The following is an 18,444-nucleotide window of genomic DNA, read 5'->3' as shown; positions in this document are numbered from 1 at the left end:
TGGTAGTGCTCAGGGCTAACTCCTGGCTATATGCTTGGGGGTCATATGAGTTGCTGGGGATTAAACGAGTCAGTTATGTGCAAGTCAAGCTTCCTACAGACAGAACTATCTCTCCACCCCTTTGTTGTCAACTTTCATATGTGCTTTATGTATCTTAAATACTAGCCTTCTGACAGCTAATATACTAGATATTAATCAGATATATGCTGTGGGATTGTTTTCTCCTGTTCAGTAAGATCATTTTGTTTTTAGTAATTGCTCCTTTTGCAATACATTGTCTTACTAGTTTAATCTAATTCCATTTGTTTATTTTTGCTTCAGTTTTCCTTGCCAGTTTGTCAATATGTAGTCGCAATTGGTATTATGCGACAACCCATTCTCAGCCTATAATTCTGAAAAGTCTGAGGTTTAGTGAGCAGCTGGAGATGGATTCTCCTCTTTCCAAAAGCAATTATGCCATGGGAGGCCAGGAATATAACGTTTTCCCACAAGACTTTAGATTATATTTATTTAAAATCAAATATATAAAACTGAAATTTCTACCATACTTTGAATTCTCTTTAGTCTTGGGTCTGGACATTGAATTTAATAGTTGGTATTTAAGAACTGTTTCTGATCATTGTTATGAAGATTCTGTTGTTCAATCCCCTCAAATGACCAAAATCAAGTGTAGAAAAACAGATTAATTATGGAGTACTGGATGGAGGTGGATGATGGTGAGATGGATGAAGAGGCCTTTCTCCTCCAGCCCAGGCCACGTGCCTCCAACTTCCTCCAGCTGGTGGGCCTTAGCGTGGAGGCAAGGAAATGATCCACATCCATAGTTTCAGGAGACATGAAACTTTATTCAAGGCCCTAGCCACCTGGGCTAACCTTTTAAGCAAACTCCATTATTAGCCCTGCATTCAACCTTGTCTTTTCTAACTCTCCATCCTGCCAACACTCCTTCTGCTTCTCCCTCCCTGAATCTTTGAATCAATCCTCCAAATCCTTTTCCTACCTCTGTGGGAATCCTTTTCTTACCTACTAAGGACCCCTCCCAGAAATGGGCAGGTCTCACCATCAGATAAGGTTACACAGGAAGAAATGGGGGATGGGGTAACAATCAAGTACTATATGAAAGATATTCTTTCAGCCTTTCCAAACACCTGATATCTCTCTGCACAGTCAGCTGAGATTTTCTGATTGGCCAATTGATGAAAGTCCTCTCTCCCTTTCCAGTCTGTGTCCCCCACCATTGGAGCAGATTCTATTAGTGCAAGCACTTGGGTAAGATTGTGTTTTGATTGTTCTCAAAATATTCTAAGTGGCAGATACTCATGAACAAACATAGTTGTTGTTACATTTGTGTAGGAGGTATTGCCTCGTACTGAAGTGATTTCCCGAATGAAAAATATCACATGCTCCTGGAACCAGCTTCTCACTCCTGCACTGCCAGCAGAAGACACTTGAAGTTGTCAGTGGTCATACTTTTCCACCCACTGGTGTTTTGACTGCTAATCTCAGTTATCTTTAGCTCTGAACAGTTAGAAATATTCTAATAAGGGACTACTCCCTTTGAAAGTTTCTTTCTTTAAATTCATTCTGTTAGTGGGAGTGGTAGAGTATACTAAGTAAGGGTGAAAGGAGAAAAGAAAGGAAAGTGGACTTGTTATCCCTGGAAAGGACACTGAATTCATATAGGTCCATGCTGAGAAAATGGAGTCTGAATTTAGAGCAACCCCTGGGTACCTACATAACAAAATTGCTACTTGAAACTGAAGAGTCTTCCATATATATGCAAAGGATGTTCTCCAGCTCTTAAAGCTATTTCCTGAGCCCAAGGATCTTGAGCATCATTATTACAAAAAGTAGACTCAGCCTATTATCTTTGGTTATTCTTTGTGCTGCTATTTTATATTAAATGAGTTTTACCTCTTAGATGTTTTTCTTTTATATTTTATCTCCTGCTGTTTCCTTACCACAGCCCATAGCTTTTCCTGTGCAGTGAAGCCTGAGAATAAAAGTTCTATTGACATTAAGGAAAGAAAAATGTCTTGGAGACAAGCTCTTGTAAAAATAAATGAAAACTCAGTTTTAACTGATATTTGAATAATACCTTATCTTAGTATTATGCAAATCTTTTGGTTAAGCTATGAGCAATGTAATTTGCCAGTTTTGATTCTGCTGTGTTTCAGTACATCATAGAACTCCATAATCATTAGTTGAACAGAAAAATTCTAGGACATTTTCATATACCTGGTGAGAAATGTATGCTGCAGGAAGAAAGTAGTAAATTACCCTTGAGGACAGCAGCCAGTAATAATTTTGGAATGCTGTGCTGATTCTCCAGCATATCTACAAATTCCCTTAGAAACCATTGAGTAATGCCATCTCCTAGGCAAGAGTACAGTACTCAGCCAGTGTCTTAGAGATGATGATAGCATATCCTCTTGCAATTACTCAAACAACTTCCTTTTTTTTTTTTTTTTTTTTTTTTTTTGGTGGGAGGTCACACCCAGCAGCGCTCAGGAATTACTCCTGGCTCTACGCTCAGAAATCACTCCTGGCAGGCTCAGGGGACCAAATGGGATGCTGGGATTCGAACCATCGTCCTTCTGCATGCAAGGCAAACACCCTACCTCCATGCTATCTCTCTGACCCCATCATCCAACTTGCTTATAGAAATCCCTTCTGTCTTCCATTACTGTGTTTGCTTTTATTTCTTTAGTAAAATTCTTCACAATGACTTAAGCATTACATTGCTGTAGTACCCTGATAAGAGCAGATTTATTTTATGGAAGCTTTTAAAATTTCCATACTGCTTAATAAAAAATTGAACATTTGCCTTACCTATGGAAACCCTGGGTTCAATTCCTGGCACCACTAAAAGAAAGCATGTTTTACTTCACAGTTATGGCAAGAAATCACTAACTAAAAAAAAACTATCTATTGAGGCTGGAGTGATAGTGCAGTGGGTAGGGTGTTTGCCTAAATTCAATCCCTGGAACTTCATATGATCCCCTTCAAGGAGTGATCTCTGAGTGCAAGCTTGCGGCAAGCTTTCTACAATGAACTGGTCCTCCTGGTTCTCATCTATATTGTCTCTAGATATAACTACTACCATACTGCCTTTTATTTTTCTTATATTCCACAAATGAGTGAGATTTTTCTATGTCTATCCCTCTCCCACTGACTCATTTTTCAGCATAATAATCTCTATAGTCATCCACTTATAAACATATTTCATGACTTACTTTTCCTAATGGCTCATAGTATTCCATTGTGTAAATGTACCAGTGTTTCTTTAGCCAATCATAGGGCACTTGGGTTGTTTCCAGATTCTGGCTATTATAAATAAAGAGGGATTTTCTGCATGGCGTTTTTGTGTTCTTAGGGTATATCCCAAAGAGTAGTGTGCCAGATCTTATGAAAGCTCAGTTTCTAGTTTTTGAGGAATATCCATATTGTTTTCCAAAAAAGCTGGACTAGTTGGCATTTCCACCAGCAATTAGTGAGAGTCCCTTTTTCCCAACATCCACACCAGCACTGATTATCCTTTTTCTTTGTGATGTGTACCAGTCTCTGTGGTGTGAGATGATATCTTATTCTTGTTTTGGTTTTCATCTTCCTGATGACTAGTTATGTGGAACATTTTTTTCAATCCCTGGGGTGTCATCAGCACCAAGCACAATCCTGGTAGCAATATTAGCCTTTTTTAAAATAATATATTTATTTAAACACCTTGATTACAAGCATGATTGTTGTGGATTTCAGTCATAAAAAGAACACCTTCCCTTCACCAGGGCAATTCTCATTACCTATGCCCCCATCTCCATCCTCCCCATCTCCATCCTCCCTCCTTGAGACAGGCTTTCTACTTCCCTCACTCATTGACATTGTTATGATAGTTCTCAGTCTAGTCATTTCTCTTACTGCACTCACTACTTTTTGTAGTGAGCTTAAAATCGTGAGCCAGTTGTTCCGGTCCTCATCTCTGAGAATTATTTCAATAAATGTCTTTTATTTTCCTTAAAACCCATAGATGAGTGAGACTATTCTGTGTCTGTCTGTCTCTCCCTCTAACTTATTTCACTCAGCACAATAGATTCCATGTACATCCATGTATAGGAAAATTTCATGACTTCATCTTTCTGATAGCTGCATAATATTCCATTGTGTATATGTACCACAATTTCTTTAGCCACTGCTCCGGCCTCAACCCAACACCCATTCTTTTTTTTTTTTTTTTTTGGTTTTTGGGCCACACCCATTTGACGCTCAGGGGTTACTCCTGGCTATGCACTCAGAAATCGCCCCTGGCTTGGGGGGACCATATGGGACGCCAGGGGATCGAACCGCGGTCCGTCGCTTGCAAGGCAGACACCTTACCTCCAGCGCCACCTTCCCGGCCCCTCAACACCCATTCTTGATAAAAAAAAAAAATAACTCTCATCAAGATGTGAATGGAAGGAACTTTTCTCAATATAGTCAAAGCCATCTACCACAAGCCAATGGCAAATATGGCAAAAATATTCTCAATAGAGCTAACCTAAAAGCATTTCCACTAAAATCTGGTACAATACAAGGCTGCCTTCTGTCACCACTCCTATTGAACCTAATGCTGGAAACTCTTGCCCTAGTGATTAGGCAAGAAAAACATATCAAGGTCATCCACATAAGAAAGGAAGAAGTCAAGTTCTCACTGTTTGCAGATGACATGATACTATATTTAGAAAACTTGAAAGACTCCACCAAAAAAGCTTCTAGAAACAATAGATTTATATAGCAAAGTGGCAGGCTACAAAATTAACACACAAAAATCAATGTCCTTTATATACACCAATAATAATAGAAAAGACGGACATTAAAAACAACAAAATGTCAGTTTCCCTTCCTGTGCTTTTGAGCAGCGACTATGTGAAACTTTACCATGAAGAGAAGGTTCTCAGTGTCTACTTGCCAGAGCACTGCGTGTTACCTTCAACTCAAATCTTCTCTGTTGCAAATAGGCATTGGTTATGTTTGAACAGGCCCAAATTTAATATGTTTGACCTTATTTTGTTTTTTACTTAATAAATTTATGGAACCTGAAAAAAAAAACCAATCCCTTGAGGCCAGAGAGATAACACAGCAGTAGGGTGTTCGTTTGCCTTGCATGCGGCCAACACAGGATGGATGGTGGTTAGATTCCCAGCATCCCATATGGTCCCTCAAGCCTGCCAGGAGTGATTTCTGAGCGTAGAGCCAGGAGTAACCTCTGAGCATCGCCTGGTGTGGCCTTAAAACCCAAAAAATAGGGACCTGGAAGGTGGCGTTAGAGGTAAGGTGTCTGCCTTGCAAGCGCTAGCCAAGGAAGGACAGCGGTATATGGTCCCCCCCAAGCCAGGGGCAATTTCTGAGCACTTAGCCAGGAGTAACCCCTGAGCATCAAATGGGTGTGGCCCGAAAAACCAAAAAAAAATAATCCCATTCACATTAGTTTCACACAAACTCAAATATCTTAGAGTCAGCTTAGCTGAAGATATGAAGGACCTATACAAAGAAAACTACAAAACCCTGCTTTAAGAAATAAAAGAGGATATAAGGAAATGGAGACACATACCCTATGCAGGTGCCTTTTGACCATGTATCTGTATTTCTTTGAGGAAGTGTCTGTTCATTTATTCTTCCCATTTTTTATGTTTAGATGTTTTGTCCTTGTTAAGATCTGACAGTACATTCTACATCTTAAATGTTATCACCTTATTTGATGGATCTTGGGTAAATAGTTTCTCTTATTCTGTGGGTGACCTTTGTTTTCTAGTCAGTTTCCTTTGAAGTGCAGAAGCTTCTCAGTTTAATATCCTACTTGTTTATCTCTGTTTCCACTTGTTTGGACTGTCCTGTTTCTTCCTTGAAGATGCCTTTGTATCTAAATTCTTCTTTGTATGTAATTTCCCTTTTCTGATCTTGTTGCTTTCAGTTTTCTATCTCTCTGTCTCTGTCTGTCTCTCTCTGTCTCTCTGTCTCTGTCTCTCTGTCTCTCTCTGTCTCTGTCTCTGTCTCTGTCTCTCTCTCTCTCTCTCTCTCTCTCTGTGGTTTTCATCATTGTAACTTAGATGTGCTTTGGGATGCTTTTGCTTGGATCTCTTTTAACTGGTACTTTTTAGGCATCCAGGATATAGTTGCATGCACTCTTTAGTTCTGGGGAGCTTGTCAACAATGATGTTCTTGACTGTTGATTCTTTATAAACGTTTTCTTACTGTGTCTCTGGGACTTTAGTGATTCTTATATTGTTTCCATTGAATTTATCCCAAAGTTTTATTGTTGTCTGTTCACTTATTTTGAGGATTCTTTCCATCTTCTGTCCATTTTCTTAATCTCTTTTCTAACATTTTCTGTTGTATGCAGTTGTTATGCATCTCATCTTCCAGCTTACTGATTCTGATTCTGCAGCAGCTGTTAATCTGCTGGTGAGATCTTCCAGTGAATTTTCATTTTACCTACCAAGTTTCCAATTCTGTTATTTCTATTTAGAGTCTTCTCATTTCTACCTTAATATCTTGAGTCATGTGGCTCATTCAGTTCCTTCCATTGTATCTTTAATTCTTTGAACATCCTCCACATTTCTCTCTAAAATTCTTATCAGAGAGGATATATAGGTGACTAGTACCTTTCGATTCTTCACAGTTAAGCCTGATGCAGTTCTGTATTGTTTACCCATTGTGACCTTTGCAGTGTTGTGTTTCTATGTTTTGTTGAGACTCATTGACTAGAACAAGCATGTGTAGAGTGATGAAGCAGAGCTTCCAGTCTGAATTCTTGCCTTCCTGTGTGGGGTCTCGATTACCTGCAGAGCTGGTTCCTTTAGAGGCAGAGCAGCAGAGCAGGCCCTCATTTTTTTAGGAAGTTTATTCTAGGAAGCTTGGCTAGGAAGTTAAAGTCACCAGACCCTCTTAATTTGATAAAGATCAAATGGCAATGATTAATTTAATCCTCCACTCTGAGTGAATATGAATACCCCATGGGCATTTATAAAAGCTTAATTTGGGGACTAACAAAAGGGAAAGAACTCCTTTAGAAACTTTAACTCTGAGGCCCAGGGGTTACTTTATGTCAGTTTAACAAACCATTGATAATTGCCCACATGACGAATCCTAGAGTTTAATGTTGAAGATGTAAAACTGTTTTTAATGATTTGACCACATTCAGATCTGCACATGCATCATCCCTGCCATTGGAATGCTTCAGAGAAATGTGTCCACAGAAGAGTGATTTTAGGGCCACAGAAAGCTCAAAAAAAAAGAACCCAATGTAATGGAAAGAGAGTGGTATAGGAAGGTTTCTTGACACTAAGCTGGGAGGGAGTGGGGAATGGATTCACTTCCTTGAGAAAAGACTTACACAAAGAACATGTGATCCCATTAACAGTGATTTTCTATGTCAAAGAACTAAGGGAAAACTTTGAGCTCACTGTCTTGAGTGGGTGAGGAACAGTTGTATTGGAGCTAGATTTCAAAGATTGTGTTCAAGAAGTACATGTGAGCCAGAGAGTTAGTATGAGGGGCAAGACATTTGGTTTACATGTCGCTAACCCTGCTTAAGTCTCCTGCACCACTGATGGGCCCCTGAGCACAATGATGAGTGATCCTTTAGCAGAGTAAGGAGTACGCTCTGAGCATTATTACTAAACAAAGAAATGTGTGTGACTGAAGGATACTTATCCCTTATTTGGGAGGGAGGTGTAAGAGTCAGGCTCTTTATGACTTTTTTCTTTGTTTTGGGGTCACACCTGGTGAGATTCAATGGTTACTCCTGACTCTGAATGCTCAGTAATCATTCCTAGAAGTGCTTGGAAGAGCATACAGAATACTGAAAATTGAGAGTTTCCTATTTACTGTACTATTGTTCTGGCCTCAAGAAAGCTAGGCCTTTTAACCATCTTTTTGTTTGTTTGTTTGTTTTTGGGTTTTGGGTCACACCCAGCAGCACTCAGGGGCTACTCCTGGCTCTACACTCAAAAATTGCCCACAGCAGGCTCGAGGGACCATATGGGATGTTGGGATTCGAATCACCGTCCTTCTGCATGCAAGGCAAAAGCCTTATCTACATGCTATCTCTCCGGCCCAAAACCATCTATTTTAATCCATTCTCTCTTTCTCTAGTAATGTTGTAGATCAACTAAGCTGAGCCTCTCTCATCTATAATTTGCTCATTGGTTCATCTCCTTGGCTGGTATAATTTTACTTCTGATGTAATCAGCAGCACAAAGAATTATGCGTACAGCACAATTAAAACACTTCAGCAGTGCTAGTAACCCTGCTGTCATCCTTCTGTCACCAGCTGCAATATAAAACTCTAAGACTCAGAAATTTTCTAAGTCTTTATATATTTTTTGAAATTAATTTTATATATAATCCTAGATATTTCATTGATCTTAATGACTATTATAGTAATACATAATGCATTTAGGCTTTGAAGAGAGTACAGCAGATAAAGCACTTCTACTCTAATTCCCAACATACCATATGACCCCCCAAGCCCACCAGGAGTGATTCCTGAGCACAGAGCCAGTTAGATGTGACCCCAAGATAAAGTTTAGCATATTATAATGCATTTAAAATTTAATGTAATTATATTTCACTGTAATAATTACTCATTAACTTACTTTATGCTCTCATTCCTCCCAAACTACAATAGTAATCATTCATATTGTTGGATATTGTTTTCTTTCTGTTTGTTTCTTGGGCAGGTCACCATTACTGCAGATGATAATTGCAGATTTTTATGCTGGTCAAGAGAAAGATTAACTTACTTTCTGGAATCAGAACCTTTCCTGTATGAAATATTTAGGTATCTTATAGGAAAAGACATTACAAATAAGCTCTACTCATTGAATGATCCCACCTTAAATGATAAAGTAAGTGTTCTTCTGTGTCTGTTTTGTTCAGTAAACATGTATAATGAGGTATGCCTCATTTATGCAATATGTGTTTTCCTGAATTATCACTAATTAGTTGTGTGTTAAGTGAAGCTATTTGGAGAACTTGCAGAGAATCATTTCTCAAAGGAGAGGAAATGCATTGTGATTACAGTTTCCATTACCTAGTTAGGCAGCTGTAAGTGAGAAGATCCTAGTTGAGATGACAAAGTACCGTGGGAGAAGGTAGGGAGTGGAGTGGACCAGGGAGGGTCAGACAGTAGGTCTCTGCAGACTGGAAACCACAGACTCCAGCGAGCAAGAAATTGACCTCTGGGTCCTGGTGTCTTCCACTGTTGCATGTCCTTGTGCTCAAATTCCTCCATCTCCCCACACACACCAGTCATAGATCTCTCTCTCCCCCTCCCTCCCTCCCTCCCTCCCTCCCTCTCTCTCTCTCTCTCTCTCTCACACACACACACACACACACATACACACACACACACACACACACACACACACACACACACACACAGACACACACACACCAGCCATAGATGACCAGAGAGGAAGGGGAAGAATGGCTGAAGCAATTCAGTAGAATATCAGCACTGTTAAGGTTTTCAACAATTTGCCATTTGATCTCCATTTCCCACTTTGCTTAGAAGGAACTCAAAATGATTACAGAAGAGAACTTGCAAAATGTTGTTTCTGTGATCTGTACTGTTCTCCAGGGTCTGGGAGTAGTGGGGTGAGCATTCCTGACAGTGGTGTGTTCCACCGGTGACTCACATTTTAATGTGGCTTAATTAACACAAATGCCAGCATCAGAGTACTAAAATCACCTTGTGTAGGTTAGTCATCACATGTGTTTGCTGTTTTCAAAGTGAATCAGCTGACTATCATGTATTTTAAAATGTTTATTATGCATTTGTAATAGTAGCAGAACCTATAGCTAATATTAAATAGGCACTAACTATACACGCAGTAATCTTTTTATTTCAAGGAAAAGAAAATGCTGCTAACAGAGATCTCAGAAATCTTCAAACTTTGCTTTGCAGAAAACTAAAAAATTGGAACCCAAAATGAGCCTTTCCACGCAGATCTCCATGCTGGAGATGAGGAACAGCTTAGTCAGCTGCAGTGACAGTGATGATGGCTTACACCATTTCCTCCGAGGCACCCCTAGTGTGTCCTCTCTTCGTAAGTTACCCAAATGGATCATGCCCCATTGATTCATTTGTCACTGGCAGTGACAAATGGCAGCTCAGCAAAAATAATTTTGTAACTACTTGGCAATCTCGGTGTAACAACAAATATAATTAAAAACGTTCCAAGTCCTTTATTTTTATATTACATCACCTAAAACCTAAATTCCAAACTCATATATACTACAGAAGTTCTTCACTTGTTTTACCCAATATTTTCCTTAAATACTGCATGATCAGAGGTTGGAGAGAAAATATAGCATTTAAGGTACTTGCCTTGCAAACAACCAACCTGGTTTTGATTCCCAGCACCCATACATCTCTCAAGCCCATCAGGAGTAAATCCTGAGCACAGTAAGAAGGCCACCAAAGATTATAAAAATCTTATAATCTTGAAAATTTATGTGAGATGCAAAATAGAAAATTTCTCTATGGTATTATCTAAAAATGATTATGATTTACAGTCCTATGTAATTTCAAAATAACTAGAGGCCCTATTCATATTTTCTCCCCATTTTTCTATGGATTTATTAGATTTTTTGGAGCTCACCTTTCTGAGTGCATAGTATATCTTAGATATAAGCCCTTTATCTGACGTGCTGAGTGCAAAAATTTTGTCCCATTCTGTTAATTGTCTTCTAATATTAACTAGGGTTTCTTTCACCATGCAGAAACTTTTTAGTTTGATGTAGTCCTATTTATTTAGGTTTGATGCTAAAGTTCTTGTCATTGGCATTCTATCCTCAAAGACTTTTTGATATATAGGTCTTGGAGTGTTCTGTCCAATTTTTCCTCAATGTTTTATAAATTTGGGTCTGATTTCAAGGTCTTTAATCTATTTTGAGTTGACTTCTGTGTAAGGTGTGAGGTATGGATCAATCTTTAATTTCTTACATGTGACTATCCAGTTGTTCCAACGCCATTTGTTGAAGAAACTGTCTTTATTACATTTCAAGTTTTTTGCTCTTTTGTCAAATATTAGTTGACTATATATTTGGGGGTTTATCTCTGGATATTCTGTTCTAACCCACTGGTCTGAGACTTTGTTTTTGTTCCAGTACCATGCTGTTTTGATCACTATGGTTTTATAGTAAAGCTTCAGGTTAGGGAAAGAGATGCCACCTAGTTTCTTGTTTTTCAGTATGTATTTGGCTAACCTGGGTCTTTTGTGGTTCCAGATGAATTTTATAATTGATTGTTTTAAGTCCTTAAAAGATGATGTTTGAATTTGGATAGGGATTGTCTCCTTAATCTCTTTCTTTTCTTATTTGTTATTTGTGTAGAGGAACGCTACTGTTTTTTTGTGTATTGACTTTGTAGCCAGCCACTTTGCTGTATTGGTTAATTGTTCCTAGGAGTTTTACTGTGGACTCTTTAGGGTTTTCGATGTATATCATGATATCATCTGTCAGATAGCGAGGTTCCCTCAAAATAACTAGAAAGTAAAGTTACTCATTCAACAATGATAAATGCTTACGCAAATAAGTCTTGTGACTTTGAATGCTTTAGACCAGAGGTGTTTGACAGGTACTGGACTGAAGGTATAGAAAGGATAGAGACATGGGCCACAGATATGGGAATGTGGGTAAGGTGCTTTGCATTAACTTGCATGCAGCAGACCTGGATTCAATCATCAGAGCAAAAATGGTGCACAAGTCCTACTAGGAAGAATTCCTATGTACAGAGCAAGGAGAAAGCCTTCAACACTTCTGTGTATGGCCCCCCAAGAAAACAAGGGGAAAAATAGTAAAATGGATGAAAGCCCCTGAGTATCACTATGGTGGGGAGATTGCATGGTGAAGAATGGTAGAGTGGTTTCTGTCTGTGGAGACAGGTTCTGGTCTGAAAGTGTAAAAAGGTTAAACAACACTGCTTTAGAAGACTTTGAATTAGATTCTTAAATGTGGTATAGTCAGGAAACTCTTGTGAATTTAAAAGCCTTATAGCCTGTGTGAGTTCTCCAATGCAAAGTATAAGCAGAGAAATGCATTGTAAACCCAAAGGATATTTTAGGAGCAACATAAATTAGAAGTTAGAAGTGCTTTGATTTTTTGAGGAAATTTTTGGAAAGTATGAATTTGACTAAATTCTGCAGTCAACTAGCTTTCTGATACATTATCTGCTTTGCTGAATCCACTGTGTGGTAATCAAATATTTTCAAATGATCTATTTTTATGTATTGTGATTACTATGATAAGAAAGGTTAGCAGGGACTGGAGAGATAGCACAGTGGTAGGGCATTTACCTTAGATGCTGAAGGACAGTGGTTCGAATCCCGGCATCCCATATGGTCCCCCGAGCCTGCCAGGAATGATTTCTGAGCATAGAGCCAGGAGTAGTCCCTGAGCGCTGCCAGGTGTGACCCAAAAACCAAACACCAAAAAAAAAAAAAGGTTATCAAAGGGGGCTTACCACTCAATATGTGTATTGTTTTTCTTATAGAATGGCTTTTTAGTTGGTTTGGGATTTGTTTTCTAGTTATGTGACTGGCTTAAGATATAACAAGAACGGGCCGGAGAGATAGCATGGAGGTAAGACATTTGCCTTGCATGCAGAAGGACAATGGTTCGAATCCCCAAGCCTACCAGAAGCGATTTCTGAGTGCAGAACCAGGAGTAACTCCTGAACACTGCTGGATGTGATGCCCCCAAACAAACAAACAAACAAACAGAAAAAATAAAAACAAAATCAGTGTTTTGGGGGCCAGGGAGATAGCATGGAGGTAGGGCATTTGCCTTGCATGCTGAAGGATGGTGGTTTGAATCCTGGCATCCCATATGGTCCCCCGAGCCTGCCAGGAGCGATTTCTGAGCATAGAGCCATAAGTAATCCCTGAGCACATCAGGGTGTGACACCCCCCAAAAAAATATAACAAGAACATGTAATTTGTAGATGATTTGTAGATGATTTCCATTTTCTTGATATCAGTTTTATTTTTCTATAGTTTGTTTTAATCAAATGCAATTCTTTTGTGGGCAAAATAACATTTATGCAAAACCGTTTATATAGAATGGGCTGTTATTTATTATTTGTTTTATATCACATGGTTACAGTAGTGGGGCTTTTGTTTTAGGTCACATATTTATAGTAGTAGGGTTTTGTTTGTCTCAGTGCTCAGGAGTTACTCCTGACTCTACATCCAGGAATTATACCTGGCTAACTCAGGAGACAATATAGAGTATCAGGGATTGAACCTATATTGGTCACATGCAAGGCAAGCACCCTACCTGCTGTACTATCACTGTGACCCTATAGTTGTGTTAACTTCCATGGTTTTGATGTCCATTTTCTCCATATCTCACCACCAACCTGTCCTCTATGTCTCCCATATTACAATAACAGTCCTGCTAAAGCAGAGACTGGGAAACCAATCCCAAGAAACTGTTAGGCTAAAAAGAAAAAAAAAAAAAAAGAAAGAAATTTATCACTGTTAGAGCATGTGGTTGAACTTAGAAAATGTAAGGTTCCTAAAATAAGGGACTAGGCGACTATTCTGTGCTCCTGGAGTGCAGATGGAGGCAACCACTGCCTCAGCTCCCAGCAAGCTCTGTGGATAGGAGGGTAAACTAACTTTTGCTAGAAGGGGTGGCATTAACAGGGTATGTGCTCCTCACACCACTAAGGGTGGAATTGCTGTCCCAGGCACTGTGTTCTTATGATAGAGGGAAGACAGTACTGGCAAAGTCAATTGTAGGCACATAGCACTGCATGTAGAAGCAGAACAAGCCTCTTGGACTCTGCAGGTGCAGAGACCCATGAGACACCTACAGGCACAGGATTCACTTGACAGAGGAGAACACTGGTGTAGAAAAAGCTACTTTGGGAGATGCTGCATACACTTCTTAGTGCTCTTTCTTGAGATCACAGCCTGTGCTTGGGTTTTGTGGTGGTTATAGTATGTGAGAGTATGAGGTGGAAGCATACCCAGCAGTGCTCAGGAGCTACTACTGGTCTTCTGCTCTGGAATGACCCTTAGCAGTGCTTGATGACTGTATGTGGTGACAAGTCCTATCATGATTTGCTGTATACAAGGCAAGAGCGTCATCCACTGTACTGTCTCTCCAGCCTTCCTAAAGGAATTTTTAAAAAGAAGGAAGGAAGAAGGAAGGAAGGAAGGAAGGAAGGAAGGAAGGAAGGAAGGAAGGAAGGAAGGAAGGAAGGAAGGAAGGAAGGAAGGAAGGAAGGAAGGAGGGAGGGAGGGAGGGAGGGAAGTAGGATGGAGGGAAAGAAGAAGGAAGGGAGGAAAGAGGGAAGGAGGGAAGTAGGATGGAGGGAAAGAAGAAGGAAGGGAGGAAAAAGGGGAAGAAGGAAGGGAGGAAAGAGGGAAAGAGGGAAGGAGGATGGAGGGAAGGAAGAAGGAAGAGAGGAGGGAGGGAAGTAGGAAGGAGGGAGGGAGAGAGGAAGGAAGAAAGGAAGGAGGGAAAAGGGAAGAAGGAAGGAGGGAGGGAAAGGGGAAGAAGGAAGGAAGGAGGGAGGGTTGGATGGAGGGAGGAGGAAGGAAGGAAGGAAGGAAGGAAGGAAGGAAGGAAGGAAGGAAGGAAGGAAGGAAGGAAGGAAGGAAGGAAGGAAGGAAGGAAGGAAGGAAGGAATACTGTTTGACCATTGCTATGAGATTTTTGTGTGTGTGTGTGTGGTTTTTGGGTCACACCCGGCAGTGCTCAGGGGTTATTCCTGGCTCCAGGCTCAGAAATTGCTCCTGGCAGGCATGGAGGACCATATGGGGCACCGGGATTCGAACCGATGACCTCCTACATGAAAGGCAAATGCCTTACCTCCATGCTATCTCTCCGGCCCCCTGCTATGAGATTTTTTTAGAAGCTATTATGCTCTGCACTTTCCAAAGGAGTCCCCAGGGACCTGATAAGCAGGTAGAGCTTTCTCAGAGTCTTTTTTTTTTCTCTCTAGCAATTTCTCTAGAGATACCTTTCATCTCCTTATTCCTTCAGTATAACCGATTGCTGAAAATAGGTTTTTAGAGAGTGATTCATTTCCAGTTCAGTAAAAACAAAAACCTTTGTGTAGGGGTTTTACATGGAAGCACTTAAAATATCTAGCAGTTTTTCTTTTTCCTTCATTAACTTTTGATTAGCTCCCACTTTGCCTCATGTACCCTTGAACAATCTAGGGTACACTCCTAGCCAAAAAACCATTTATGATTTATGAAAGTCAACCCTTTTAATATGCACAGGTTGCAAATCCTGGATTCAGCCCTGACCCCTGTGTTGGTTGAGTTTGTGAGTGAAGAGCCCATGTAAAACAGTCTTCCTATAAGTGGGCCCAGTTTGTTCAAGAGTCAAAGTAGTTATTAAATAATAAGCACTGCTGCTTTATAAAAATTAAATGCATATAATATTTTCACACAATTTTATCTAGTGATGTATCAAATAGAAAAATATATTTAGACATGAAAATGCATAGAGCCTGGTGTCAGAGAGGTAGAACAGTGGGAAAGTTACTTGCCTTGCAATTTCTGAGCACAGAGCTAGGAGTAAACCTTGAGCACAGCAGAGTGTGGTCCAAAAACAAAACAGTATAATATATGTAAGTAATTCCCAGAATTACTGAGATCAGCATGTATCCACTGTATTTATCACAATCTCTTGTTTTGTTCTTTGCATGTTTTGGGAGCCATATTAAATGATGCTCAGGGGTTAATTACTTCCAACATGTTCTACTCAGAAGTTGCTTCTGATGATGCTCAAGGAATCTCAGTTTGTAAAGTATATGCACTAGTCCTAAAAACATCATTGTGATCCCTCTAAAGTCTCTTTCAATCTTTAGACTCACCTTCCATCTCCCTTTGTGTGTCTGTATTTCTGTAATTTTGTTTTGAGAGATTTTTTCGGTTGGTCCTGTAAAACAATGATTCTTAAATACAAATTTAAGTCTGAAATATCTAGAAATCACATTTATTTGCTAATAGGTAGGTCTAGAGCTTTATATAGATTCTATTGACTACTTTCAAGATCTCAATAGTACAGAGCCTGTAAACAAACAATCTGTTCAAGAAAGCATAAAGGGACCAGGCAGATAGCTCAGAAGGTAATCCCTTGCAAATAACCAGGTTCTCTCTCTGGCATCTCATATTGTTCCCTAAGATCATCAGGAGTATCCCTGATTACAGAGTAATAAGTAAGCTCTGGACACCTTTGGGTGTGGCCCTCAAATAAAAAAGGTAAAGGGAAATGCTACATGAACTATTTCAATAAAATTTCTACAGATCCCATTTCTTATGCTGGTTTTATTTTGACACATGTCCCCTGATACTAAACTCAAGGCAGGATCTCTATTCTTTAGTACAGAGGAACCCTTTATTTCATTTCAATGATCATTTGAAGGAGAGAAAATGAAATAATGAGCCTGAAAAAATAAAAACTTCTGTTTATTCAGTAGCTCATCATTTAATTAAATTCTTTTTACCTTCTTGTTGCTTCAATTATTTGAACTGCAATTTTGAACCTCTGATGTTGAGACAGGAAGACAAGAGGAGACATGATAGCCAGACATGTGAGAAGTGTTTAATACCTGTCTCAGGATATAAGCTTGTTTTTCTCTGATCTACCACTATGGTAGCTTGCCTGTAGTCACCTCTCCTTCCTTATGAGATTTAGTTTTCAGTGGTGAACACACACACACACACACACACACACACACACACACACACACACACACACACACACACACTACTTATACTTGCCTGTTCCATCACTGATCAGTCTTGCTTGACACAGGCGTTGTCATGGCAACAGAAAGACAAATTCTGTTTTCTTGAAAGTTGCAGAATTTTAAGTGGAGGAGATAGTTGCATCACTGGGCTGATGAAGTATTTCCCCAGGAGTAGCTCCAAAGCACTGCCAACTATTTCCCCACAAAGAAAATATAAATAAATAGGGCCTGGAGAGATAGCACAGCAGCATTTGCCTTGCAAGCAGCCGATCCAGGACCAAAGGTGGTTGGTTCGAATCCCGGTGTCCCATATGGTCCCCCGTGCCTGCCAGGAGCTATTTCTGAGCAGACAGCCAGGAGTAACCCCTGAGCACTGCCGGGTGTGGCCCAAAAACCAAAAAAAAATAAAAAAGAAAAGAAAATATAAATAAATCAAGCTTGCAGAACTTGAGTTAATTGTATTCAAATTAAGCAATCTATTTGTTTTTAAGATTTTGAGGTAATGTTGGAATACCTTTTCAAAATATGTTAGTGTACTTTTTCAGAAGTTATGATTAAAGGTTATAATGTTTTTAAAGATACTATGATATATTTAGAGATATTTCTTGCTGAGAAAAAAATCTTTGAAACAGGTTTTTGCTCTGGATAATATATTAATTTCAGGAGATCAAGTAGTACAAGTCTGCTTTAAATAGGTTGGCTTGAATCATGTCAGATATGTGTCTGGTTTTTGCAAGTTAGTGTTCTTGTCTTGCAAAGACCAAACACATATCTGACATGAATTACTCTCAGTCTATCAATACAGTTTTGCCTGGGATGATAGAACATGCCAATGAGAGCATTCTTAGTGTCTTAAGTTTTTTTTCATGAATAATCTCTTCAACTCAGTTTGTATTTCATTCCCCTCTGAAGAGCCATTGAGTGAAAAACAAGAGTATAACCATGTGGGAATGTAAACTTAGGTGAAGACATTCAGCCTGCAATGCAACCAACACTTACTGACTGCGCTCACAGCAGTTCATTTGCTCTCCACACCCACCCAGCATGGCAGAGATTGTGTTGGCCATTAAGACTGATGAATGTGTCATGTTCATAGGAGATTGTAAGATCTTTTTTTTTTCTTCACAGAATTATTTATGGTACATAGTGACAATGAATGAGGAGCATTCCCACCACCAGTGTTGTCCTCCCTCCACCCCTGTTCCCAGCATGCATTTCATATCTCCTTCCCTTTTCCCCCCAGAGTACTAGTGTAACTGGTCTCCACTTTACAGCTTGTTGTAGATTATCTATTCTGTTGTCATTTGAGATAAAAAAGGATAAGAAAAAAAGGAAGAAAAAATTTGGTAGCAACTACCAAAAAAGGAAAGAAAAAAAGAAAAAAAATGCATCCGGTTAATAAGAAAAGAAAAAAAAATTGCCAAATAATAATCACAGGAGTGAAAAGGGAAGAGAAAAGTGGAGAAAAAAGAGAAGGAAAATAAAGTCCAAAACTAACAAATCAAAACAAAACAAGAAAAAGAAGGGGTGCTGGGGTAGCAGGGTTTGGCATTCTCTCCACTTTTTTTTTTTTTTGCATAGGCACAGTAAGCATTGTAAGAGCTGTGATAAAGACCCCATCCTCACTAGTCCATTAGATGGCCTCTATTCTCACAGCTGTTAACAGCTAGAAAAGATAAGTAAAAGCA

The 18,444-nt window shown here is 39.4% G+C and overlaps 1 protein-coding gene across 1 annotated transcript in view; it reads left to right on the top strand.

The window, feature by feature from the left end:
* The window catches only part of BVES (blood vessel epicardial substance), a 47,140-nt gene that overhangs the window by 18,086 nt on the left and 10,610 nt on the right, over positions 1-18,444 (top strand). The window contains exons 5-6 of the mRNA XM_049771236.1: positions 8,715-8,882; positions 9,944-10,085. Of these exons, the coding sequence (XP_049627193.1) occupies positions 8,715-8,882; positions 9,944-10,085 (310 nt within the window). The remainder of the gene's footprint in view (positions 1-8,714; positions 8,883-9,943; positions 10,086-18,444) is intronic.

Source organism: Suncus etruscus, chromosome 4 (genome assembly GCF_024139225.1).
Source record: "Suncus etruscus isolate mSunEtr1 chromosome 4, mSunEtr1.pri.cur, whole genome shotgun sequence".
NCBI classification, from domain to species: Eukaryota; Metazoa; Chordata; class Mammalia; order Eulipotyphla; family Soricidae; genus Suncus; species Suncus etruscus.
The sequence above is the reverse complement of the archived record's forward strand: the minus strand, read 5'-3'. Positions and strand labels throughout refer to the sequence as shown.